This window comes from Thermobia domestica, chromosome 1, assembly GCF_964235325.1.
Source record: "Thermobia domestica chromosome 1, izTheDome1.hap1.1, whole genome shotgun sequence".
In the NCBI taxonomy this organism is placed as follows: domain Eukaryota; kingdom Metazoa; phylum Arthropoda; class Insecta; order Zygentoma; family Lepismatidae; genus Thermobia; species Thermobia domestica.
The window spans coordinates 259,010,270-259,037,845 of record NC_137454.1 but is presented as its reverse complement, the minus strand read 5'-3'; the positions used below and the strand labels follow the sequence as shown (position 1 = coordinate 259,037,845).

Sequence of the window (27,576 nt, the reverse complement as noted above, 5' to 3'; positions counted from 1 at the left end):
ATATATATATGAAAGATCATTGGACAGGGAAAAGTTCAAGGTTTTATTTTATGCATTCAACATGAGCACAATTTGTTATGCGACAAACGTAGAATCGATAGTCCATATTTAGTCCATATTTTGCCACACACGTATTAACTGGTCCTTGGTTTTGAACTCACTGCTCTAATAACTTGATCTCGCAGATCCTGAAGAGTAGCAGGCATAGGTGGTACATCATACACGTTGTCTTTTATGAACCCCCACAGATAAAACTCACAAGGGGTAAGATCAGGTGACCTTGGAGGCCACTTAAAATTAACAAGACCATGTTGCCCACCTCTTCCAATCCATCGTCCTGGCATTGTGTCATTCAGGTACTGCCGTATCCCGTGGTAGAAATGAGGTGGAGCGCCTTCCTGCATGAAGACAAAATCATCCCGATCTTGCTGAATTTATGGAAACAACCAGTCTTGGAGCATGTTCAAATATGTAATTCTAGTCACAGTTTCCTCCGTAAAGAAGAAACGGCCATAAACATTGTTGACGGAAATGGCACAAACACATTCAGCTTTGAAGAAGAACCTCTTTCATGTTTGATTACTACGGAGGGATTTTAAGTCCCCCAAATTCTGACATAAAATATTGATTCATTGAAAAAAAAAAATATATATATATATAACCATTCAGAAAAAAGTGTTATCTTCCAAATCTTGGCAAATGGCAGTAAAAATTCTAATAATACCTAGGACGTAATACCTGTTGTTACTGAAACATATACGGCTTCAGATGCAGACGTTTCTTAAGCACACACAATCAGGGTTGGCTGGTTTAAACCAGCTGGTTAAAAAAAAAAAAAAAAAAAAAAAAAAAGTTTAAACCAAAAAACCAAGAAATGTTTGTAAAAGTGTAAGTGTTTGTAAAATCTTGATGAACACACATTTGTGGGTTATCACGTTTCACTCCCGTATATTATTCGTATTATAGTCAGACCTAAATTCCCCATTCATTACTCAAAAAGATTATACTACAAAAGCAACTTTTTTTTACAAGTTTATAAATGTTTATTTTGTGATTTTTTTTTTTTTTTTTTGTAGTTGTTATTATTGTTATGTAATTGCAATCGAAGAAAAATTCTAAATATTGTTTCGTTTCAATGTTTACTATTGATAAAATACATCGAAAATGCCGTACTTTTTGCGTGTGTGTGTGTGGGGGGGGGGGGTCATACAGACCCCACGAGAGGCATTTAGTGAAATAAGTATCTTTGGTATTTATTTATGTATAAATGAGTTTGAGCCAAAGTGGACTCAAATAATTCGTATCTTTATTTACTTTTCTTATTGATATGCATATTAAGTCGGTGTATTTCTTTAATTTGGACCAATAAAAGTCGTTGTTAACTAACTTGAACTAACTTAGTTCTTCTGTACTCCGTAGTACTTTGAAATTGTTCATATGTAATTCTGTGTAATGGTTTCACTTGTGCAACTGTTTATCTTTGTCCTTCTGAAATGACTCTTGACAGTTATATTAAGAAGCATGTAAAGATCAGTACAACGGTTTTTTTTTTTTTTTTTTTTTTTTTTAAATATATATCTGGATTCCTTAGTGAGTGAGTCGGCAGACGTATCGCATTTGTGGCCAATTAGTCCTGGTTCTGAGTTCAAATGGAGGACAATTTCTCTCGGATGTAACTCGAGAAGCGGTTTTTATTCCGCTTTAAGCTCATGTGACCCCTTCCAGCATAACCCGGTTGTTGCATAATAACATCAAGGCGAAACAAACTTATTTCTGTCCATATATGATATGAATATATAGAGCAAATCATTTAAACCATAAAAACCTGGTTTAAACCAAAAAACAAAAAAAAAACAAACGGTTTTTTTGGTTTTTTAAATAAAAACCATGGTTTTTGCCAACCCTGCACACCATACCATTGGTTGCGGAATTTCAAGTTCCCTTCTTCTTGTCTGTGGATTTCCTGGGGATACGTTCGAAGGAAGTTCAGATACACTCAACATCTTCATCTGACGTGCGAGGACGACCAGTGCTTTTTCCTTTGCATACGCAACCATCTTCTACGAATTTCTTATACCAACTGTAAATCCGTTTATGACGAAGCGGCTCTTTGTTGAACTTACAACGAGATGCACGCTGCACTGCAATAATGGATTCACTCTTTGCATCTTGCAGCACACAAAATGATTCATCTTGGGTCATCATCATTTAATCGTAAACAAACCACAGAGCTGCTGTAGGCATTAAGTGGAACTAATAGTTGGGGTTTAAAACTGAACTTTCCTCTATTTACGTTTTAGTGGTATATCGTTTGTGTCTATATCTATTGTCGTTCATTAGAAATAAATATTTAAACTCTGGTTCTTCTTTTTGAATAGCCCAGTACTATGTAAGGCACTTCTAAGGGGAGTGCTTCGTATGTAAGTAATTTATACACTAGATGTGTTCTTATTCTATGAGTTGGAACTCTGAATGAGACATTTATTTACTAGATACTGACTGTAGAATTCATTTTCTAAAACAGCCTAAAAATCTTAAGGCTTGTTCTCTTATTCGTGACAAAATATCTATGTTAGTATAGATATTGTCTAGATATTCTATATATATCTATAAATAGTCCTTTAGTAATCGCTCATAGTCATAATAATATTGGTATAAATATAAATGGAAATAGCCGCATTTTGTAACCTTTTTTTAAAACACTCCAATACCTAGAATACGAATCCGTATTACATACAGTAGTGAAAATGTAAATGGAATCTTGTATATGTAATATTTTTATTTCTTAATTTCCATTGTTCAATATTTAGTGATTTAAAAAAAACATTTCTCCGCAAGAGAAAGGGGAGTAACTAAATATACATAAAGAAATGAGAACATATCGCCACCGGAAAGCAGAAAGGTGCTAAGCGCCAAACTGCAAATTTCTCAAGAGAGCATAAAAATGAATGAAATACTAATTAATTCTGATTCTTTCATTCTTCTATAGAATTCAGTTTTCACTGCACCTTTCATATTGTCTCCTGCCACTTGTCTCCCTCCTGCGAACATTAAACATGAAATGGGAAGTCAGGATATGCACTTCAATCAAGGAGAATGGCGCTTAGTACCTTTCTGCTTTCCGGGGGCGATATATACAGGAGAGATGTGAATTCTATAAGCATGAAGACTGTCCTATTAAGAAGACGGAAGAGACCGTCAAAAGTATTTCTAAATAGATTAAGGTTTGTAACATATTACTTTTTATTTATTTATTTTTATAATAGCAGCACGCATTGCGTACTCTATCTAATTAGTGGGGAACTTTATTTGTTCTTCAAGACGTAAAACCAGTGTACCTTGTGACCGAAAACTTCAACGATGACCACACAACTGTGTTCGAAATTACTGATAACATTAACTTATTATCTATGTTATAGGAATATATTAATTTTATCGTTCCAGGATTATGCACCAAGAAGCACTTAGAAAGGTACAAAATTCAAATTTAAATATGCGTTCTCTAAGTTCGGTTTCTAACTAGCTAGTTACATTTACCTCTTTCTTTCTTTCTTAATTCAATTTTTATCAGTGTTTTCAAATCAGGGGCACAGACTATAAAACTGTACACAGCTCAATTAATGGTAGAAATATTAACAATTGAAGCATTCCATCGAATAAAGCTGTGTGTGATATTTCAGTGATTTTGAGAAAAACGGAAAAAACGTATAGTACGCTTACACGAATAGCATTGCTCAGCTCAGAGACCAGTTTGTCTGTACTAGTGCCATCCTTTGGGCAAGGGAGAAACTACTCTTCCAGTAACTACCAGTTATTTCTGCACAACATGATTCCATTGGTAATTCAGCAGATTCCAAAATGTCCCATATAGCGTTATTCAGTAGAATGATTCAATTAGTGGTAATTTTATTAACAAAAATGCATACAATTTTGGACTCTCTACTGAACTATTCTGATGATTTGAAAACATTGAACTATCTTATTATAAACATTGTAGCTTTATTAACAAAAACAATTTTGTATTCCGTGCCAAACCATTTTTATGACTTGAAAACACATAAAAAAAAAAAAAAAAAAATTAATAAAGAAAAAACGCCAACATCTGAACTACTACTAGGCGTGTAGTTGTTGAAGTTTTATTTTTCTGCAAATATCAAAAAACTTTACTTTATACTATCCAAACATCCAAATAAAGAAGAAAAAAATTCTGTTAAACACTTACCACCAAAAAGTCTTCCGTTGGTTTTGTTAAGTTGCCAGACTGGCCTGAATTAGGCAACACTTTGGAACTAGGATCTGAGTTTTGCTGAGTCACAACTGATACCATCGGAACTTCATTTCTAATTTTGTTGCTGCCAGCGTCGACAGACACTTGATTTGCCATAAAAGCCTTCTTTAGGTTGAAGTCTTTCGCCAGCTCTTCAGGTGGAACATCTGAGGACGATGGTTTTCCGTTAGCAGACGACGTGAACGTTAAGTGCTGCTTATCTGTTGGTACATACATTCTTTTCCGGGGAACATGAGAGTTTTCTAATTTCGTTTCTTTTCTTCGATCAATTGGCTGCTCCGAAGAATTTAGCCCACGAATAGATAAATCATCAGCCACTTCCAGAAATGTTGCCAAACTTGCTTGGTTAATCGTGACTTCTCCATTGTATATAAAGTCCAAGATATCTTTCATTAATGACTTTTTAATCCCTTTCATATACACAACAGGATGCTTGTCAGGCAATGACATGAACAGCTGTCGGAAATATGGACTACAAGTTGATAATATTACCTTATGGGCATAAAAGTTTTCTCCCTCACACATTAATGTCACGTCAGTAAGGGAAGAAGTGTTGTATAATTCCCGAAGAACTGAACATACTTGTTTTTCATGAGATTTCATTCCCAAGTAAAATGTTTCTGCAGACATTTTTATTCTGTGGACAAACAAACAAAAGTATATTAGTGATTGCACATGTTATAAAAGAACTTTTAACTTGAATTTTAAAAATAAAGGAAAAATCCCGAGCTTGATTTGGTGCGATTGAAATTTTCGTGTTGTGTCTGGTGGGAAACCACTCTCTCAAACGCAACCAATGGATGAACCGAGGCTACGAATATGGTATCATAAACTTTATACATGTTCAAATAACAAACTGGGATGCTTGGTCCGTTAGCAGGCAGTGTGTTGTTGAACACGTTTGTGTGACACTACATCATGAAGGGCATACAACTGCAAGTGACTTTTCATTGACGAGTTTCAACTTGGACATTATGCACATCTCACAACGAAAAACATGAACATTTGAGGACGATGGTACACTCATGTCCAAAATAATTGTCGCATATCTATAACTGTCTTCTTGTAAGAATATAATTTGATGATTTTTCAAGGTACTTTTAATACTGATACTATGTGTATAATCGGGAAATGTATATTTGTGGTAAATTTCATAGGAAAAGAATTATAAATACGAAAATTAGAATGAGTAAAACAAAATGTTGCTAAATGGACAAAAAAAGTTTTATTTTCGTTTTATTGTTCTTATTTACTGCTCTTTTGTCATGAAATTGCCATACACATGTCTTTGCTGATTATACACACACTAACATTATAAGAAATACCGGGCGAATTCGTTATCAAAATATATTCCTACAACAACATATTTATAGACATGCGACAATAATTTTGGACATGAGTGTACATGGGCTAGAGGTGGTGAACGAACCCATACTACGCCATTGGTTTGTACTTCATGCCGGTGACATAACATTGAAAAATTAGCCCCGCGGCCACTGACCAACAGCATGTTCTGATGAGCTCCTCGCAAACACGATGGAAGTGCACTCTCGGAAACTTGTCCGCGTAATTATACTGCTAGATGTATTAGGCATACACCATACCATTGTCGTTCGATGGTTCCGCGCAATCGGAGAGACGAAGAAGCTCGACTCATGGATGCCACACGAGTTGATACCGGTCAACATCACATTGTCACTACTGAATATGAAACCACGAGTTACAGTATGAAAACCTTTCTCACCCATAGTACTTCCACTGACTACCACTTCCTCCAGGATTTTGATCAATTCTTGGCAGGAAATAATTTCCATTATAACCACGCAGTGAAGATTTCTTTGCATCGCACATTCCAGACCTCTTTCGTCATGGAATCCAAACGTTGGCTCAGCGATTACATAAATGTGTGTTTGCAGCCGGAGATTTCTTTGAGTAACTACGTATTATATTTTTCGTTCTTTTGGTAATTGAAAGTGACGCACGTCAGTCGGAAATTTCAATCGCACTAAGCCAATACTTATCTTGATTACAATACATCTAAAATTTTTGATTTCACTTTAAATCTATTATTGAAATATGAAATTTAGGCAACATAGCTTGTATAGTCCTTGTTTAGTTTTCAGTACTAAGTAAGTTACTGTTAATTAAAGTTTTAGAACTCAATTCCTAGGAATCTTAAAACTTACAAGTGGGAATTCGATAACTGGCACACATCTAAGAAAACAAACGTTATAAGAAAAATATCTGTGTTTATACTATAGGTAGAATCATGATGTTACTCTCGTATATGTGAAGAAAAAGTTAGGATAGCCAGATTAAGAATCAGAATTCAATTTTATAGTCATTACAACGCGGAATCATTGTTGCTTCAATTTATTGATAACTTAGTTTGTATACCTAAAAAGCTATAGTATATTCTGTGAATTCCCCAAATATCTTGCAAGTCATAAGTGTATGAGCCAGTGATACGCTCATTAACGATAATTAAATCAACGTATAAGGTAAAATAATTTTGCGCAATTTATGTTTGAACAGATCTTTCTATATACTTGTAATGACAATTAAATACCCTTCCTTCTTCATTCCATAATCGTTCTACACCAACTATAATTTAACTTTCTTGCTATAGAAACTAATTTTTACGTTACCTAGAGATTAATGTCACTGTCCGAATGGTTTGCACGTTAGCCTTTGATTGGCGTGGTTTTGTGTTTGATGCTCAGCACAGGCAATTACCATCAGAAGCTTCTGAGCAGAATGATTAGTGCACTCACATTTGGTACCTGTGGTGGTTCGACCACCCGAGGAAGGCCAGTTTTAACTACCCTAAAGAAAAAAGCTAAATTAGAAGACAAAGAAAATCAATTACAAAGACTAACAAATTTCGTGATACTTATCACAGATTAAAACTTTTCCTTTCTGTATTGTCTCTTTTTCCCAACACACTTATCGCCATCAAATTCTCAATCTTTTCGCAATAATCCTTGCACTTAAGTCTAAATATAAATATAGGATATAGCTCAGGAGTTATAAGGAAATGAATATTACACGATTTCTTCAAAATTGCGGATAAATTTTCCCGTTTTTCTAACACTGTATTTCTGTAATTGTCGCAAAGGCATAAACTGTATTCGAACCTTTCAAATGTTTTACATATGAATCTAGCAGATAGTATAATTAGGAGATATTCGGAAATTTCCTGTTCATTTTTTCTAACTTATCTCGATCACATAACATTATATACAAAGCATGTCGCAGAGAAAGGAGACAGATTTTGGCTTGGAAATACCGCATATGGTCTCGACACTAGTCTCGTCGTGAAGGATCACTATTTTTGTATCCGTAGCAAGTTGTCATATGTTTCTAAACCACATCAGTGGGCTGTGTTTATTTACGTAAATTTAAAACGCGTTACGTTTACTTCTCCAAGTTTCTGTGTTTAAGATTGCTTTTCGAGATGAGTATTGAAGATGAACAGCGACATGTCATAAAATTTTGTTGACGTTTAAGGAAAGGTGCTGGAAAAACATATGCAATGGAAAGGCCTACGACTCGGTTAGGAGGGACACGTTGTACAACATTCTTACAGAATTTGGAATACCGAAAAAGTTCATTAGATGAATTAAGATATGTTTAAATGAATCCCAAAATAAAGTCCGAGTAGGAAAATTCCTGTAGACGAGCTTTCACGTAGAGAATGGCCTGAAACAAGGACATACGTTGACGCCATTATTATTCAACTTTGTTCTGAAGTACACTATAAGGAAAATCAAAGACAGCAACCAGGCTCTAAAGCTGAATCGTATACATCAGGTTATGGCGTATGTTGATGATGTGAGTATAATAGGGGATGATAGGAGAAAATAGAAAGAAATGCAGAGGTCTTATTAAACGCTTGCAGGGACATAGGTTTAGAAGTAAATGCAGAGAAAATTAAATACGTAAAAGTTTGTCGAAATCGTAATACTGCAAATTATGGATGCGTTAAAATATCAAATAATACTTTCGACAAAGTGGACAATTTCAAATATCTAGGACCAATATTAACAGACCAAAACCATATTCACGAAAATTAAATGTCGACTGAAAGAAGGAAATTCGTGATATTATTCAGTTCAAAACCCGTCGTCGCAAATTCTGTCGAGGAATTATAACCGTCACCAGGTCATAGAAGTATTTTTGTGGACGCTCTGTATATTTCGTAAAGACAGTGATTATTTTTTCGATTTATACTTTATTCTGCGACGCAAATAAGTTCTTTCTTGGGTGGGAATTGCTTATTTTCCACGCAATTGAACAATGAAGTCTTTTATCGTTTTTTCATATATATATTTAAAACATTGCTTTGTGGTGCGAACATTTCGGCAAGCGACGAAGCTTCTCAGTGTTTCTCCCTGACATATTTATATGCAAAAACTATATGCTATGGTCATTTGGAACTGAATTAAGTGTATCTTCCAATCATTTATGGAAATACTGCGATTTGGAGCACATCAGGTGCAGAAACGACTGAATGGCACCAGCCACATCGCTTTAGCAGCTCGTTAGCTAAATGTTCCCACAGTCAAGTTATCGCAATGTCTTGTGCGTCGTGGCCAGTGGACTAATTTTAACGTCACCTCTTTTTTATGTTCTATTTGCATGTACATACAGGTGATTTAACCTGAGTGCTTTTAAGAATGAACTGCCAACATTGATTAATGGACCAATGCAGCTCGTTTCTCGAACCTCTTGGTTCGGAGAGTGTTACTCCACGTTTCGAAGCAGCAACCACGCACGTTGTGTCGAGCATCAAGTATAATATTGTGCTAAGGGGCACAAGCTATTAGCCGGTGAAGGACGTTTTCTTACGGCTAGCCCCAATCAATAAGTCCCAGGTTCATATACCTTGTGCGTAAAGCTATAAACGCGCCCTCCAACATTAGCATTCCACTTTGAAGACTATGTTATTTTGTAAGACAGGGTGTCTACTGGAATACCAGAAAGTAAATTCATGACTTTTTATGACCTTTTTGTTCAAATTTTCATGACCATGGCGATAAAAATTTACCATTAGTAATAATAAACCCCTACCATCAGTGGTGCATCGATTAAGATGAAGATCACATTATGTTCTTATTTGTCTAATGTACATAATGTCGATTAGCTCACAACTAATTTTAAAATGCAAGAGCAATTTAAAAGGCAGTAAACAAATTTTTAATTGCGGTTCAATGAGGTATAAAAGTATGAAGTATGAAGAAAAGATTTCAGATTTTCATGACCAGTTGGGTAAATAAAGGACTTTTTCATGGCTTTCATGACCACTAAGCAAAATATATGACTTTTTCATGACTTTCATGACCAGTAGACACCCTGTAAGACTCGTGTTGACTCTTCAGGGCTCTTTGGAGCAGCAACCATATTACTACGTGGGATTATCCCGGCAACTTTTCCCCCAGTGCTAATCCCCTAAGTGCATTAATGATGTGAGAAAAGCATTTATAGAGAAATCTCAATTATAATCTTCCGTATATATATATCAAAGTGATAAAGGGCTACAGTATAGTGAAGAAGTGTGATTTTAATAATGGGAATAATTATACATATTCAGTGTTAAGTGTTGTGATCGTTTCTCTTGTTTATTTTTCTTTTTAATAGTATTCTAATAAATAAGTATAGTGTCGTTTAACCCAGTGTGTTTTCGTTGTGTGTGTGAATGATGTTTGTGTGCGTTGTAGTCTGGATGACCGTCTGATCGCCCGTGAGGGTTTCGAGACGAGACATCCGAACCTCTCAGCGCCTAATGCTCATCTTATCATTAAGACCGACGAGCAATTTGGGAACAATTCTGTAATCTCTTTTTGGAGGTGTCCATACCCTTACCCAGGTAAGTCCAGGTCTACAGAAAATACTCATTGGTAGGGCAACCGAGGACAGAACCACGAACAGCGACCAGAGGCGATTACAAATAAATAGCAGCCCGAACGGAGACAAGAATCGATTACAGAATATGAAGCTTAAAATATTTAAAACAACAATCACGCCTGTTGTACTCTATGGTTGCGAAACATAGTCGCTTACTGTGAGGGGAAGAACGTAGACTGAAAGTATTTGAGAATAAGATCCTGAGACGAATATTCAGACCTAACAGGAACAGGAATGAAGAGTGGCGGAAACTTTATAATGAGGAACTACATAGTTTATACCACTTACTTAACATTGTTAGGGTCATCACGTATAGGAGACTCAGATGGGCAGGTCATGTAGCCAGAATGGAAGAAAGTATGAACACTTAAAGTTTTAACTGGAAATCCAATTGGAAAATGACCATTAGAAAGGCCTAGGCGCAGATGGGAGGACAATATTAAGATGGATCTTGCAGAAATAGGAATACAAAGTAGAAACTAGATCCAGAGAGCTTTTCTGAATGCGGCATTGAATGTCCAGATACCATATGCCATGGAGTTAGTTTAGAGATGCACAAACAACGTTCGAATTTTTATAATCAGATGTAAGGTGTTGCGCTGTGAAGGTGAAAGAACTTTCCGCAAAAAGGCGTTACATTTTACAATTTTATTTCGATAAAGACGTAAATGTTGCGCAGGGCCGTGAAGAAGTTTGTGCTGTTTATGGATAAGATACCAAAAGCAACAGTTAAAAGACGGTTCAGTCGCTTTCATACTACAAATTTCGATGTACAAGATACTCCTCGCAGTGGGCGACAAATCACAGAAAAAATGGATGATATATTCTGTCAAAGTCGAGCATGATATCCATGTAAGCAGTTATGACATCGCCAATGACCTAAATATCCATAACGAAATAGCGTTAAATTATTTGGAGAAAGCTGGCTACAAAAAGAAGCTCGAAGTTTGGCTGCCACATGATCTGGCTCAAAAACAATTACTGGATCGAACTTCTATCTGCGAGTCTCTACTGAAACATGACAAACTAGAGCCATTTCTGAAGTGATTGATCACGAGTGATGAAAAGTGGACAACCTATGGCAACAATGTGCGAAAAAGATTATGGTCGAAACAAGAAGAAGCTCCATAGTATGTGGAAAAGCCCATACTGACGTCCACGAAGGTTATGCATTTAGAAATTGGAAGGGCACCGTGTATCAAGAACTGCCGCCGCCAGGCAGAACAATAGACTAGGATTGTACTACTGACAATTAGCGCATGTGGACCTAGCAATTCAAAAGAAACGGCCGGAACTGGTCAACAGAACGGGCGTCGTATACTACAACGTCAGACTGCATACATCTGTAATGACTAAAATTGGGAAAATAACAAAAATCTTTGTATTATGTTAATTTTACTAGTAATGAAACCGTTTCTTTTCTCAAATGCGTGAAAGTGTAAGTTGAGAAACTTCAATATTGCGAATATTTAATAAAGAAGCAATCAAAAATAAAACTGTTAAAATTATTCTTGAAAATTAATAGTCTGCATTCATTTCCTTCATATGTCTTTTAGTCGTTTACTCGTGGTTGTGCATTAATTACAGGGCTTTAACAGCTGCATTCACATCTACCATCATGAAGTGTTTCTGTTGGAACAGATAGAGCTCTTGAATGAAACTGAGTTCTTAATGTGGTCTTTGATCTCGTGAAATTTTGTTAATTTTAACCAAATTATTTCTTAAAAGAGACAGTAATAGGCAAATTTCACTAATACTCATACACTAAAACATATAATTATTATTATTTAATATTCTAATATAAACTTTATGCACAAAATTTTGTATGTGAACAAATACCTGTTTTCTAGTGTGACAAATTATATAAAAATAAGGCTGATATTTAGTATCTCCCCCAATCTTGCACATACAAGATTTACAGTGTGTTACTGATTTTACAAAATACAGCTGAGCTAGGGACAGCTAGCGAAGGGAGTTAGAAACCCCCAGGGCCCTTGTACTTCTACCTTTATCACAATTTACACAAAAACAAGATACTCGGTTCTGGAACCATGAAACGAGTTGGAGGAGATACTAAATGTCATCCAAAATGGAAGTGACTATATTTGTAACTTAACAACTTTTGAACAACCAAACCGATCTCGATAAAATTTTCATCATGGATGGGGTTTGGGCCTAGGATTTTTTTTTTTTTCATTCCACTTTGAAGGTGCAAATTAGAGAAAGGAAGAGGGAATATATATTGAAAATGACCGATATTAGTGTCGAATCCATAGTTTTCGAGGTTGCTCAGATGAACAGTGATACTTCTAATGCCATTTAAATTTAAAAAAAATCAGGCCCGCAACTTAGGGGAGGGGGGAAGGGTATATATATATATATATATATATATATATATATATATATACAGTGCGTTCCACGAATAAGACTAAGGCCCGTGTCCTAAGAAACCAAGGCAGATAGAAAAATGAAACTTTTTGTAACTTTCAAGGGACATAAAGGATAACATTATGCTGATAAGGAGAATCCCTCAAGAGAAGGGCCTAAGGGAGTTACGGGCGGTAACTACAAAATTTTAAATAGCAATTCCCACCGTGTAGTACCTCGTTTGAAAGGTAAACACATGTAGAGACCAGTTTTGGAAGCCACATATCGCTAGCGTGTCTCTATTCAACATGGTGGCCATCCGTAAGTACGGTCGAAGTACGTTCCACGCATAACACTAATGCCAGTCTCCTGAAGAAACCAAAGCAGATAGAAGTATGAAACCTTTTGTAACCTTGAAGGGACACAAAAGAAAACATCATGCTGATATGGAAAATCCTCCATGAACCCTAAGGGGGTTACGAGGGGTAACTACGAGTACTTCGACCATATTTACGGATGGTCGCCATGATGATAGATAAACGATAGCGACAAGCAGTTTCCAGAACTGGTCTCTACATGTCATCAACTTTCAAACGAGGTACCATGCGATGGGAGTTGCTGTTTAAAATTTTATAGTTATCCCCCATAACCCTCTTGAGCGCACCTCATGCGGGATTTTTCATATTAGCATAATGTTGTCCTTTATGTCCTTTGAAGGTTAAAAAAGGTTTCATGTTTCTATCTGCCTTGGTTTCTTCAGAAGATGGGCCTTAAGAGTTATGTGCGGAACGCACTTCGACTCTACTTTACGGATGGCCGCCATATTGGATAGGGACACGATAGTGACATGTAGTTTCCAAAATTGATCTCTACACGTGATTACCTTTCAAACGAAATACTACTCAATGGGGGTTAGTATTTAAAATTTTGTAGTTACCCCCGTAACCCCCTTGAGCGCACCTCATGGGGGGGTTCTCCATATCAGCATAATGTTGTCTTTTATGTCCTTTCAAAGTTACAAAAGGTTTCATGTTTCTATCTACCGTGGTTTCATATATATATATATATATATATATATATATATATATATATATATATATATAGAGAGAGAGAGAGAGAGAGAGAGAGAGTTAATGAACTATACCGACAAACTGTAAGTGGTGATTCCTCGCATCAAAATAAGAGAAAAATTCCTATGGACCTATGGCGACAAGTGCATAATTTCAGAGCTAGGGCTGTCCAAAATCGCGAAAAAGCCAAATTTCAACAATCCCTATTTTGAATTCCAGAAACTGTGGGAGGTGGTCCTTATCAGCGTAAAAGTAGCCACGCATACACAATCCAAAAATGGATATTTCAAGATTTTTTCAATAGGTGTAGAGGGTATTCCCTACAAGGGGTAATTCTCAGAGATGGTCTCAATAGAGTTTTCAGATATACCCTGATTTCAAGAAGGGTCCAAAGTAGGCAAGAGGTAAGCCTTGACAGCAATGAACATCAAATGCTTCGGAGGGAAGTCGGAAGTGTTACGAACTGGCAGTTCCATGCTTTTTTGTATTCAAAATAATGTGACATGCGATATATTTAGTCAGGAAATACCTAGGTATTTCACGTTTTCTTCACTTATAAGCGTAAAAGAAAACATCGCAACATACGTTTTCCCAAGTACGAGAGATCTTGCTGCTGACGATCCTTAACACTTCCGACATCACTCCAAAGAATTTTGTGCTCACTGCTATCAAGATTTATCATTTGCCTACTTCGGACCAGTCTTAAAGTGAGAACAAATCTCAAATTTTGGTTGATGGCATGTCTGGGAATTTCAATACTGAACATTACTGAAATGTGCAGTTTTGGACTCCGTATGCATGACTTCCTTTACGCTGATAAGGACCACCATCTACAGTTTCTCAAATTCGAAATAGGGCATGTTGAAATTTGGCCTTTTTTGCGATTTAGGACAGCCCTAGCTCTGAAACTATGCACTTTTCTCTACAGGTCCAGAATGACCGACATTAGTGTCGGATCCATAGTTTTTGGGATCACTGTGATGAACATTGAATTTCCCGATGCCCTTTAAATCCAAATTCAGCGCCGCAACTTGGGGGAGGGAGAAGGGATAGATACATAAAAATGATCGAAAATGTCCGGTATTAGTGCGAATCCATAGTTGTCGGTTCGGGGTCGCTGAGATGAACGATAATACTTCCGATGCCGTTTAAATCCAAAATCAGCTCCCATCAGTACTACTAAAGAGGGAGGGTGACATGTAAAATTGAAAATGACTGATACTAGTGTCGAATTCATAGTTTTTGGGGTCCCAGTTCACTGGTGACAGTTTTGGTGCCCTTTACGACCAAAATGAAACAACTATTCTCCCCGTACGAAGAACGGATATTTTGCTAGTATTTAATAATAACGAACGGAAGTTTCACATGTCAAATTTTTTAATACAGGGTGTCTGAGAAGTCCTTCCCTGATTACAGAAATTGATAACTCAGGCTAGAAATAAGATAGAAATATGAAACTGGTGTTGAATTGTTTACAAACTATAAAAGTTTTTGTCTGTGTTAGGTTTGTTCTGTTTTACCAAGTCTCAATTTTTTTTTTTTTGTTTTAGGTTTGTAGTACGTAAGTAAGAAGCCCAAGAAGCCATGCCAACCAACCAGGAGAAGGCACAGTGTGTCCTGTGGTACCATGAGACACGATCACCAACCACGGTGCAGAGACAGTTCCAGACAACATTTGGGAGGACTCCACCTGATGTCAAGAGCATTAAAGCCTGGTATGAGAAGTTCAAGAACACAGGGTCGGTTGCTGACCTTGCGAGGTCTGGTCGACCAAGAATCTCAGCAAACACGGTGGAGGCTGTGCGGCAGTCTTTTCTGAGAAGTCCTAAGAAATCGGTGCGCAGGGCCTCACGTGAATTACAGATGCCAAAAAGCTCTATCCATGACATTTTACACAAACGTTTATTGTTTCGTGCTTACAAAGTGTAACTCGTTCAGGCCTTGTTGCCCGACGACGGTACACGTCGATATGACTTTGCAGTCGAAATGCTATCACGTATTGAGGACGATAATGGTTATCTCAGACGAATTGCCTTTTCCGACGAAGCGACATTCTTTGTCAGTGGAGTAGTGAATCGCCATAATGTACGCATTTGGGGTGCAGAACCCCCCAGGGAGGTCAGGGAGTTCACCAGAGGCAGTCCAAAGGTGAATGTTTGGTGCGCGTTATTGCACGATCGAATTATCGGGCCATTCTTCTTCGCTGAGGATACTCATGTGGAAGTGTACTGATGTGACCAAAACTTTTATAGTTTGTAAACAATTCAACACCAGTTTCATATTTCTATCTTATTTCCCTAATTTCTGTAATTAGGGAAGGACTTCTCGGACACCCTGTATATTTCTCGCTACTCAAATTTACACTTGTGCTGTATGTATGTATGTGTAAATAAGATCATCTCTCTTTCTAAATTTTTCAAAAAATATACAAAAAATAAGGAGGGATGTTTACCAGAAATCAGAAAGCTAAAAAGTAAAATTAAAATCTGTTGCTTCAAGTACTTTTCTTGTTAGCGAAATACAATGTATATACACTACAGACACGTTACAGCAAATAAGATTAACACCAAGCGAAGAAGTGGTTTTTAAATTATATTTTCCGGTTTTTGCCGATATTTCCGAAATATTTTTTTTAATGGGTTCAAAATTTCCGGAAATTTTACACAGCACAAGTATGATACGTATCTCCATAAGATATGTATTTGATTTTAACATATAGGTATTAACTAAAATGATTCTGGCCCCGTTATTTTAACACTTTCCTGCCATTAAGCGGGAACTTCATAAGATTGCTTAAGATAATTTAAATGCATCTATCTTCATTTTATTTTAGTATCTGTTGTAGCCGTAACTCCATTCTATCACGGTGCTAACATTAAAAGAGTGGTGCACATATACTGTATTTGTTGACAGTTTTCCATATTCTAATATATATCTTTCATTTTGAAAGCATAATGTAGTAAAATATTCGAAAATTTCAATTTTTCCCAAATTTTCCGTTTTTTTCCAAGCTCGGCAAAAAACTGGTAAAAAAACTGTTTTTTAACTCAAAATTTCCAGGCCTTCACAACACTAGTAACGACTACTCAGAAACTGGGAGAACTTGGATGGGATTTTTTAAATGTATCCAGCATATAGCCTGAGTTTGGCATTGTCAGATTATTATTTGTTTCAGTCTCTGCAGAACTCCCTGAATTAGGCTTAGTTTCAAAAGAAGGCTGTGAAAACCATGTATCATAATTTTTACCAGAAGCCATAAGAATTCTATAACGACGCGATTATGGTGTTGCGAAAAAAAACGGCACGTCATCGAACAAAATTGTGCATATGTGGTTTCGATACTCACCGTTACATTGAAAAGTATAACTTTCTCCAAGTTTTCTTGGTTATTTGCTTACCGCCTTTTCTACAATTTATTTTTAGATTTATTAAGCCATGACTTTTACTTACTTTTAATATGCTCATACATTCCCATAACCCTACATGAAGTAACCTTGCGCCAAGTAGTTTCCACCGCTTGCCAAATAGTTCCATATTTAGAACCGTTTATATAAGAAAATAAACACAACTTTCGCTCTCTTTATACATTATCAAGTTCACAAACAAGTAAATTATTAATTTCTTCCCGGTAAATTTTCAAAATTTTGCTGAAAACGGACGACCAACTTTGGAACTTAACCCTATTCTCTCACTCTTGAGATGGGTGCTTAGCAAGCTTGCACATTAAATAACTGATTTCATATCACATCAGTTCCTGTATATAAATGTTTCTGTCAAACAGCGAGTTTTGTTATGGAACCTGATTTTCATTTATTATTATTTACAAGCTGTATTCACTTATCAAATGCACGATTATACTGTCATAAATAAGACTGGAACATCGTTTCGATACAAAGTAAATTCTTACACAGTAAATATTACACGTGGCCCCTGCGTATGGCTATATTTATGATTTGGGTGGATGTTTCCGCCATCCATTTTAGTCCAATAAAATTAAAATTGCAAAATTGCACTTATTATAAATTGTACTTTACATAATCAACTAGATTTGCTGAAAAATGCCGAAGTCTTAGAGAGAAATTAATCTGAAGCATTGCATTTGATTTCCACTTTAACTGATATAAAACAAGTGATGCCGAAGTGGAGATTGGCGCAGTAACAATTCCATGTTGCTTGCAATTTCAACAAATATTCATGCGATTTGGCCCGTTAACAAAAACAAAAAAATACTGTATTGTTTTGATAGTAGAATAATTAGCACTGCTTGAGAGTAGTGCAAGAATAAGTAATGCTCGTACTCTATGGACAAGATTTCTACTACAGACAATTATTGTATACAATATACAATTTGATCTTCAATTGTTGTTTCATTAATATTCAACATAAGATAATAATCATACCTCTTTAGAATCTTGTGTCGAACTCCACGAACAGCACCGGCCTCTCAATCATCACCATCTCAGCCCAGTTATTGGACAGTTTTCCTAAAAAATATTAGAATTTCACGATTTACAGACAGGTATTCAATTATTGGGAAATAAAAATAACACGTAGCTTATTACTATTAACCAGAATGAAACACCTTTATTATGGAGGTAGGCAAAATGGAATTATAAATTTCCTCGGGTTTTTAGAGTTTCGTTCTTTACTTCACCAAGTTTCTCCATAACCATTTAAGATAGAGATTTAATTTAATTTCCTACTTTGAAATCTCACACTTGTAAATGAAAGCTAACACAGGAACATATATAGATTCTCCTTTCAATGTCTCTACGTCAATCCGTCTTTCAACCAAAACTTAAGCGCTCACTTCTTGGTCGATTCAGACCATATGAGTCTAGCCCTCCACGCTGATGTAGGGTCTAGGGACGCTCCTTTGATGCACGGGTTCGATTTCCGGTGAGAAGACCTTTAAATTTAAGCGCATTGTAGTAGTTTAGATTCCAAGTTATACTGTAAGTTCAAGTCTCATATAGCTTTGATGCTGAAAGGGACAATGAACTCGAATCCAATCAACCAAATCAATCAAATCCATAAGTTTTCTTGAGAGTTCTCCCGTTCCATCCCACCAGTTATTTCATTATATTTCACTTTCATTAATCATTCATCTGCTTTACTTATTATTTGTTTGTTGAAGTTTAGCTTCTTTTTTCAGCACCATAGCAACATGAGACGAGTATGTAGTCTATCCGAAACACTGTAATGCAATCGAATTTCGTAAACGCTTTCATTGAAAATCGAATAAGAGACCTACTGCATCAAAGGAAATGCGATATCCACTATATCACACGAAAAAGTGACGTTTTCTTTAGTCCACAGGGTATAACCATGAGGTGTAAGACTACAATTTTATTTTATAACAACTAAATACTTGCTATTCTTCTGAGACATTAATTAATAAAAATGTGCCATCACGGCGAATGAGTTACCTTACGTAAAACCTTATCCTTAAATGAATATAATTTCTTAAAGGGCCCTGTCTTAATGTCAATAGTTCAGATTTCTATTTGCTGTATACATCATGAGCCTGATCCTGGTCGGCTGCTTCACGATAATTTTCCCTCGCAAGAAGCGCTGTTATGTTTATGTTTATGGAAAATCTCCTAAGAAAATGAAAAAAGTACAAGGCTGTCTGATAATGTCATCCCACATACCATGTTGGTTCAGTGATATTACGCTCACATCCATCTTAAGTTCGGGTGTAAAAATAGACTGTGTCATGTGAAAAATAAGAAGTATATACGTTTTCTCAGGTTCTCTGTTTTACTAAACTTTATTTTCCAAATTATTGAAATAACTTAAATCACAATTTTATTTGCCTTTAGCGTCATCTCTTGTTTGCCCACAATACTGCAACATCCAATGAGTAGGCTATTTGCATTAACTTTATATATTAATATACAATTTCACATTTTAACAGTAAAAAATGTTTCATTACACAAATTGTCTATTACCTTAAAAGTTCTATTTGCGACCTCCATTCTCAGTAGATGTGCATTTACTTTGTAACCCACTACAAAGTGTGGGGACCAACGTATGAGAGCCACATGAATACGGCAGCGAGTTAAAGTACAGAGGCGAGTAATATTTACAATAACTGTCACTCACAAACACAATACATTCACAAAACTTGTCTGTATGTGTGTACATAATATTTATAGTGCCACTTTTATTATTGATACATGTAGAATGACCATATTTCCTGAAAATTTGAATACTTTGAACGAAGACTGCAGTAGGCGGCATGGTGGCTACAGTAGAGCGCTCACTTCTGGTGCAAGGGATCCCGGTTCGATCCCAGATCATGTGATCTTATAGTGAAACACATCGTTCTTCCCGTTCTCTTCCATTATTATTCCACAATTACTTCCACATAATAATTAACTTTAATTAATCATTCGCCTACTTTGGCATATAGGGCATAGGCGTGGAAAGGAAATCTAGAATATTTAATTTCAAAGAACACTATAATAGTAAACATAGCATTAATAACAAACTCACCTAGATATCCGATTGTTTAAAAATATATTAAATGTGAATTTCCAAATTATAATTTAAAATAAAATATTACGGTACTTATAGTTTCCGGAAATGGACAGTACCCCCTGATTATTGGTAGGACAAAATGTCCTTGATAGAAGTATCAAAATATGTGTTGCGCAATCAGGAATCGGACGGAACACAGCCTTTTTCCTTTTTGTTTATTGTAATACTGCTTTACTTTGAAATATATCGTTACTAGGTTAATACACAAATAAATGATACCTGAATATTGGTTTGACAGCTTGTCTACACTAACTGGTATGTTTTTCAAGTGTTGAGATATTTTAAAAGACCTACCTGATTAAGAATTGCTTTGAATAGTGATGGCTGTTGATCCTTAGCTAATCATCTAATCATCAGACATCTATAATTTTAAGTGAATTTTACTTAATTTGACATGACATATCTTATTATTATTTATAGTTTTCGTCCATTTCATCTGATCATTTCTTATATAATTTTGTGCTATATTTGGCCTTTCCATGGGATTTATAACAGGGGAATTTTGACCTAGATTCATAATTTTTATGTAATAAATTGTTATAGAGATCATCTTCAGAAAGTAGTTTAATGATGTTAATGAATTTAATCAGGTAATCTCGAAAATTTGTGCCCTTTACTAGAAATATCTCAAAGTTAGGGTCATCATATTTCATTTCATTTTGATGGGATAGTAAAAAAGGAGGCATTTTTAAATAAAAGTTTTACATTGCTCGATAAACAATTTATGGTGTGCATAATAATTGATAATTCAGTATTCGAAGCATAAGAAAAGCAATGTTTGTGGTTTATTCAGCCTGTATGTTGTATATGTAAAAAGACAACAAACATGATCTTATTCATGTTTATACATATCGCACCCTTGCTACAAAAGTGCCACAACTCAAAAATTGTCGATTTTAAGTTACGTATATATATATATATTCGGATTTGTTAGCCTACCCTCTATCCGGCAGTGTAAGAGTCATGCCTCTAGCTTTATTAGAAGCTGCGTAAGAGTGCTAGTTTCACTAGTGAATAACATTAAAGTGAATGTATTGCCAACACTTTCAAATGCGATTTACTCAAAACTAATCTTCTTGAGTTGTGGCACTATTGTAGCAAATATATTGACATAAACTTTGAGTTTTAAAACGTATTACGGGCATTCTTTATGAACATAAGAATGTGGCCGAAGTCTTTTTTATTAATGAGGGAGAAAAAATATCAATTGAAGTTAAAAGAATATTACCCTTAACTAACGTATTATCTGCCACTCTTCACTTCACATTTGAAGCGCAGAGTAGCCATCTTGGGACAAGTGACGATGAGGCTGTGAACAGACCTATACTATTAAGCAGAATAATATTGAAGTAGTATTATTATAATTTCTTCTTTTAATTAAAATTACGGAATATTTCACTTCTATCAGAAAAATAAATCCTTTTTATTTGAGTACGAGATTAGGAACTCTAAATTATAAACTTGATAGCTCTAATATTAACGAGAAGGGGTCAACGCATTATATAGAACAGAAAAGTAAGTAGTGACAAAGTCGCGAAGAGAACTCCATAATAGTTTTCATGTGAGAGAAACTATCTTTGGACTCAGTAACCTAGTAAAAATTAATATTCAAATAACCTACAAAATTTTAATCGTAATGACGCTCTAAACAAAATTGAGATAAACTTTATTCGCAGAAAATCAGACTGGCACTTTGGGGCCCATGTTAAGATGGGTAAGGAATAAAATTTTCAACGTTTCCATCGAACGACCAGCGGTGATGGGACTATGAAAAACGGACAGATCTCGTAAAATAACCACTTAAAAACACCTTAAGGTAATGCCAACCGGAAGGTCCATGTTAGTGGATTGCACCGCCATCTTGTGAAGTTGTCACAAAACCTTTGTAGAGCCCATAGTGAAATATCGTGAATATACTGAATAATTGCCTTGTTTGACTGTCCGAATAGTAAATGAAATGAAATCTTTGAGTTTTACGTCCCACGGTTATGCCGGGTAGGCTAAAGGAGACGGTGATGATGAGTGATGAATGAAATGGTGGAATGAAGAAAGTGGGAGGAAACGGGAGCACCCCGAGAAAACCCACGCACACGGTTTGTCCACCACAAAGTTCACTTGGTGGGGGCTGGGATCGAACCCGGGACCCCAAGCACCAGAGGTGAACGCTCTACCACTGAGCCACCGCGGCCCCCTGTCCGAATAGTGACATTCGGCAATTTGCTGAAATGCTTTCCATGAAAATGAACTTTAGCTAAATCGGCCTCGCACTGCCACATACTTCATAACAAATTATAAGGGGAACTAGGATTCCAAACGCGAATGGTAAAGATCATGCATTCTTATCAATCTATCTTGTTTTCCCATATGTCTTTACGTAATTAATATTCTAAATAATCTATCGTAGTTATTCCTGAGGCGGAAGAGTAGCAAGCATGTTAATCCTGTTATATAAACATGCTTTGCTGTTATATATGGCAGGATGGCATGGGACATTGTCTGTGTTTCTAGTTAGAAGGGTTACTGCATATTAACCATATTAGTATTTTTTGCTATTTTTTCTTCTCGGTTTTGTTTGTTCTTGCTAAGGCTTTTTCCTCCTTTAAATGCATTATCCCATTAATAGTGAATAGAGCTTTCGGCAATCATCACGGTTTTTTTCTTTCCTCTGCAAGAAATAATTTTGGAAACGATGAATTCATTTTACCTCATTTTCTAAACTTTCAAGAACTCCTCAGATTGTTATTCTTATATTAGAAACGAACTGAGATTGGATATATATATATATATATATATATATATATATATATATTGTATCTTACATTTTATTTCTTCGTTGTACAGATGTGGTATTCTCCTTACTTTTTTTCGTGTATATTGTATCTTACATTTATTGGTTCCCTGTGCAGATGTAATATTCTCTTCACCTGTTTTTTTTTCTTTTTCATTTTTAACTTCATGGATATTGTATCTTACATTTTAACGCTTCCTTGTGCAGATAAGTTATTCTCGTTACCTAAGTCTTTTTTTCATTTATGTGCTATTCATGTTATTTTGTATGACATCTACATTTGTACATATTTCATCTCTTCATTATAAAAGTTATTATTAGTAGGTTAGGTAGGTTTAGGATTTAATTTGTATTGTATTTACTCATTGGCCTCTCTGCTTCCTTTATTATGTAAAAGAGATGAATATTTATCAAAGAATAAAGATATACTGGAAGGCCTATATCCTATAAGAAGGATGTTTAGCATGAAAGTAATCATGCTCGAGCAATGTTGATCCACAAATTAGTGACTGATGGCAGAACTAAATGAAGAGTTCGTTATTTAGTTAGAAAATGGAAGCGAACAGACATAATATAGAGCCTAATCTCGAAATTTTATTAATTGAATGTTCTTGTACATGATTGTAAAGAATAGCAAAGGAGATGACTTAAATTTGCAAAAATGTAATCTGAGACTACTTTATAACATAAATGAAAAATTAACGAGGCAAAGTTTAATTTGTCATTTATTTTATTGAACGGACTTTGTATTATTGAAAGTACAATACTCTTCATGAGTACGTTAGGACATAAGTTTGTTTCTTTTATTTCCTTAGTTATTTGTAAAATGATACAGCAATTTTTGTTTTTTAATTTTTCTATCTTGTTTCTATCACAGCGAATTATATTAATAATGCAGATTTCCAAATTCTTTTTATTTGGAATACCTGAAATGAACAAAAACGTCTCTAAATTAAAACATTTGTAATTCCATGCAAACGTTAATACAATGAGATACATTAAGATAGGTTAAAATAATAGTAATAATAATACTGGTACATAATTCCATACTACAATATTAATCGAGAGTACGGAAGAAAGTTTCTAGCTGAAATGACACTTCAGAAAGTTCCTGGAATTTTGATGAAATAGAATAAATAAATTGTCAGATGCTAGGTAAAGTTTATTACAGTTTACTGTTGCATTTAGAAAAAGTTTAAGAAGTGCAAATTTGCGAACTAACCTAACGTACAACTATCAGTCAACTATTATCAACAAACTTCAAAAATATTATTTATTTTTGTAATTCTTATATAAAAAAAAAAAAAAAAACTCAAATGAAATGAAATCTTTGAATTCTACGCTCCACGGCTATGCCGGTTAGCCTAAAGGAGACGGTAATGATAAGTAATGAATGAAATGGTGGAATGAAGAAAGTGGGAAGAAACGGAAGAACCCCGAGAAAACCCACGCACACGGTGTTTGTGCACCACAAAGTTCACTTCGCGGGGGCTGGGATTAAGCACAATGCAAATCACACAGGCGCTGTTACTCATCATGTTTTCAGAAGAAAACTAACCAAGGTCTATCTTTTTCGAAAAAAAGGAGGTTAAAGAAAAGGAAACTAAGCAACGTTGGTTTTCTAGCAGGTATTGTAAGTCTTTAATATTTGTCGTGAGGACCAGCAGGAGAAGGCTTAGAGGACCTCCACAATTCCTGAATTGAAGAAGGCTCTCTATCATATTCTGCACTATATACAGCAAAGAATAATAACTTTAATTGGAACAGAATAATAATTAAACTCTGGAGGCATTTCATTAGGAATAATGGCAAAACATAAAACATAAATACGCTAAAATTAAAACCAAATATATTACAAAAATCTTCGTTGTTTTTTAACTGTATTTTAACGAGGATTTATCTCTTAACATTCCACATGTAGCCACAAAGTACACGTTTGTTTGTGTTCTTTGCACTGTAGTTTTGATGCCATACATCTCAGGGCCGTAGTTAAATGCAAATAGAATTTCCAATTGCAAATTGTAAAAGGGTATACTCCTCTGCTTCGAAAGTAACTAACTTGTAACTAAACCTAACCTAGCGTAATGTAACGCAACATAATGTAATCTAACCAAATGTATGCAAACACATTACTTTTTTTAAAAAATTATTTTCATGTGTCTGGCGATAGAGCACAAATGCCGGAAAGCACACTATTTGGGTAAGGATAATAGTTTACGCAACACCCACTATCGCTGACGGGACTCCTATAGGCGCATACCACGCTAAAGCTCGGGCCCAGCTAGGTTCGTTCCTGTTCTCACGTGGTTAGAAAGTATTCGTGATTTTTCGTGACAAGTTTAGAGTTACCCCTCCGCTTTTTATAAAAATTAGATAAATTTACAGGAGAAATGAGGTAAGAAATGATAATTTGAAGTTTTAATTTGATGTTTGGGACTGTAAGTTTGGCAGGAGAGTTATGTTTAATACGAGAAAAGATACGTGGAAGTTAGTACTAACAGGTGTAACGGATGCGATATTTCTGCACTCAGTTTTGCAGAAACGTACAAAAATAATGAAGAAAATCTGTTAAATTTTTGTGAAGGCCACGGAGTACTGAAGTTAAGAACACAATGTCCAAACTGCGGGAAAAATGTGAGAATCAACAAACGTGGGGGAACGTATCGTTTTCGCTGTAATGCAAGAGTACGGGGTGAAAATGTATGTGGGAAAAGGTGGCAACGAAGGGAACATTTTTCGAAAGATTAATGTTACCTTTGGACAAAGTGTTGTTGTTCGTAGTCCTGTGGTGCCTTTTAAAAAGAGACAAACAAGCATTTATAATGCATGAATTGATTTTGTCCTCAGCAACAGTAGTGGATTGGTGTAACTATTGTAGGGAAGTGTATGTTGACTGGGCGATTAGAAATTCAACGAACATCGGTGGTCTTGGTAAAGTAGTTTGAAATAAATGAGGAATTCAACAAAGGGCGACGAGAGGACGGTCAGTGGGTATTTGGTGGCGTGGAACGTGGTCCGGAAGGAAAGTTCTTTGTATTGCCAGTACCAAGAAGAGACGAGGAAACTTTACTAAACATACTAAGAAATCGAATATTACCCAGAACAACCATAATCTCTGACTGTTTTAAGTCGTATGACTGTCTGAATAACGAAGGTTTCAGACATCTTCGAGCTAATCATAGTGAGCTTCGAGTACATGAAAAAAATAACGAGATTTTAGATGGGGAACATCTGTCTGTCCATACCCAGGGGATCGAAAGCCCTTAGCGAAACATAACGCTATTGTATACCTGTAATGGGAAAGAAATTGGAAAACTTTGGTTATTTAGCGGAATATTTGTTCAAAGAGAGAAGAGGATGTCATCACATCGTGCATGATTTTCTGATAGAAGTAGTGCAGAAGTTCTGAAGGTAAGTGAAAGGCAGGGTTCTAGAACACTAGTTTTCCTCCCCATTCAGTTGTAATAAAGGTAGAAAATAACGTGCCCTGCGGGGCTTCCAACCCGCCTTCACTCGCTCTCGCTCGCTCGGCAATACTGTGTGTTGTGAAGGGGACCTACGTCCTAGAAACTTCCCAAGCGAAATTTAACAATTTTTTAATATTTTGAAATATCTTAAGCACTGCTTTTTGTATGTTGCAAAGTGGAAGGGCACCTTCAAACTGGACTGAACATGAAAATCTAACTTTTTTTTTTTTTTTAATATATTAAGTAGTTCTTTTGTAGGTTTGAAACTGGAGGGGCAACTCTAAACTTAAGCCTTCGTAACTACCTGTTACACTATGATTTGTTTTAAAATTGGTTCGTTTTATACTCAAACTTCCTACAGTTAATCTGCAACCAATAATACAACTCTTCTTCTAAGATAAAATATTTAAGGGTGTAAGGGTGCATCTCCTGCTAACGAAAGTTCATACTTCATCACTACGCAACCATAAAATGAATTAGAACGAACAACTATTTCGAATGATGTGCCATAACTTGACCTGCACGATAAAAATGTGGCAGATATAATTTAAATTTGCGATGCTTTTTGTTTTGTTTACTTCATCGCCAATTGATTCAGTAATTTTTCATAGTAGTCACAGCTTAAAGATCGTAAATAGTGAAACCAGTTTTATAAATAACTTTCTTACATAACTAATTCTTGTTTTTGTAATATAATAAATGTTACACTTACATTTTCTAATTTGTAGCAATTGCATTCTTTTTTCTCACTATTTTCTCTCTTAGATAACCTTACCTTTAATTTATCCCACAAAGCCTAACAAGTGTATATGTATGTAATTAGTGTTGTCTTCAGTGTTGCCATAGTCCTAGCTCTGGAGTTGGCTGAAAAATAGTACCAAACTGAAAGACAAAGAAATGAATTCTATACCAGTTTTACAAGGACTAGCTCGGGAGAGTAATGCTCCCGGAAGTAGAAACGAGAAACACAGTTCTGATTGGTTGGCATTATCCACTTCTTGCCACGTTGCATTAAAATAGCAAAAATCAAACACTTGCTGCTGTCGGCCTTGGTGGCCGAGTGGGCTAGCGGTATATGCTAGTGATAAAAGTCTCTTTTGGCGTGAGTTCAAACCCGGCCCGAGGAAATTTTTGTTTTAAACA

At 35.7% G+C, this 27,576-nt stretch overlaps 1 protein-coding gene across 2 annotated transcripts in view; it reads right to left on the bottom strand.

Moving 5' to 3' along the window:
- Positions 1-27,364, bottom strand: part of LOC145660645 (uncharacterized) — a 53,073-nt gene extending 25,709 nt beyond the window's left edge. Inside the window, exons 1-4 of one of the 2 annotated variants that reach the window (XM_081725947.1) lie at positions 27,209-27,364; positions 18,033-18,116; positions 6,937-7,114; positions 4,223-4,925 (exon numbers count right to left, since the gene is read on the bottom strand). In XM_081725947.1, the coding sequence (XP_081582073.1) occupies positions 4,223-4,918 (696 nt within the window). In that variant the 5' untranslated portion in view covers positions 4,919-4,925; positions 6,937-7,114; positions 18,033-18,116; positions 27,209-27,364. Of the gene's footprint in view, positions 1-4,222; positions 4,926-6,936; positions 7,115-18,032; positions 18,117-27,145 lie in introns of both variants that reach the window. The other variant, XM_081725956.1, reaches the window with a different exon arrangement.
- Between the last annotated feature and the right edge of the window lie 212 nt (positions 27,365-27,576).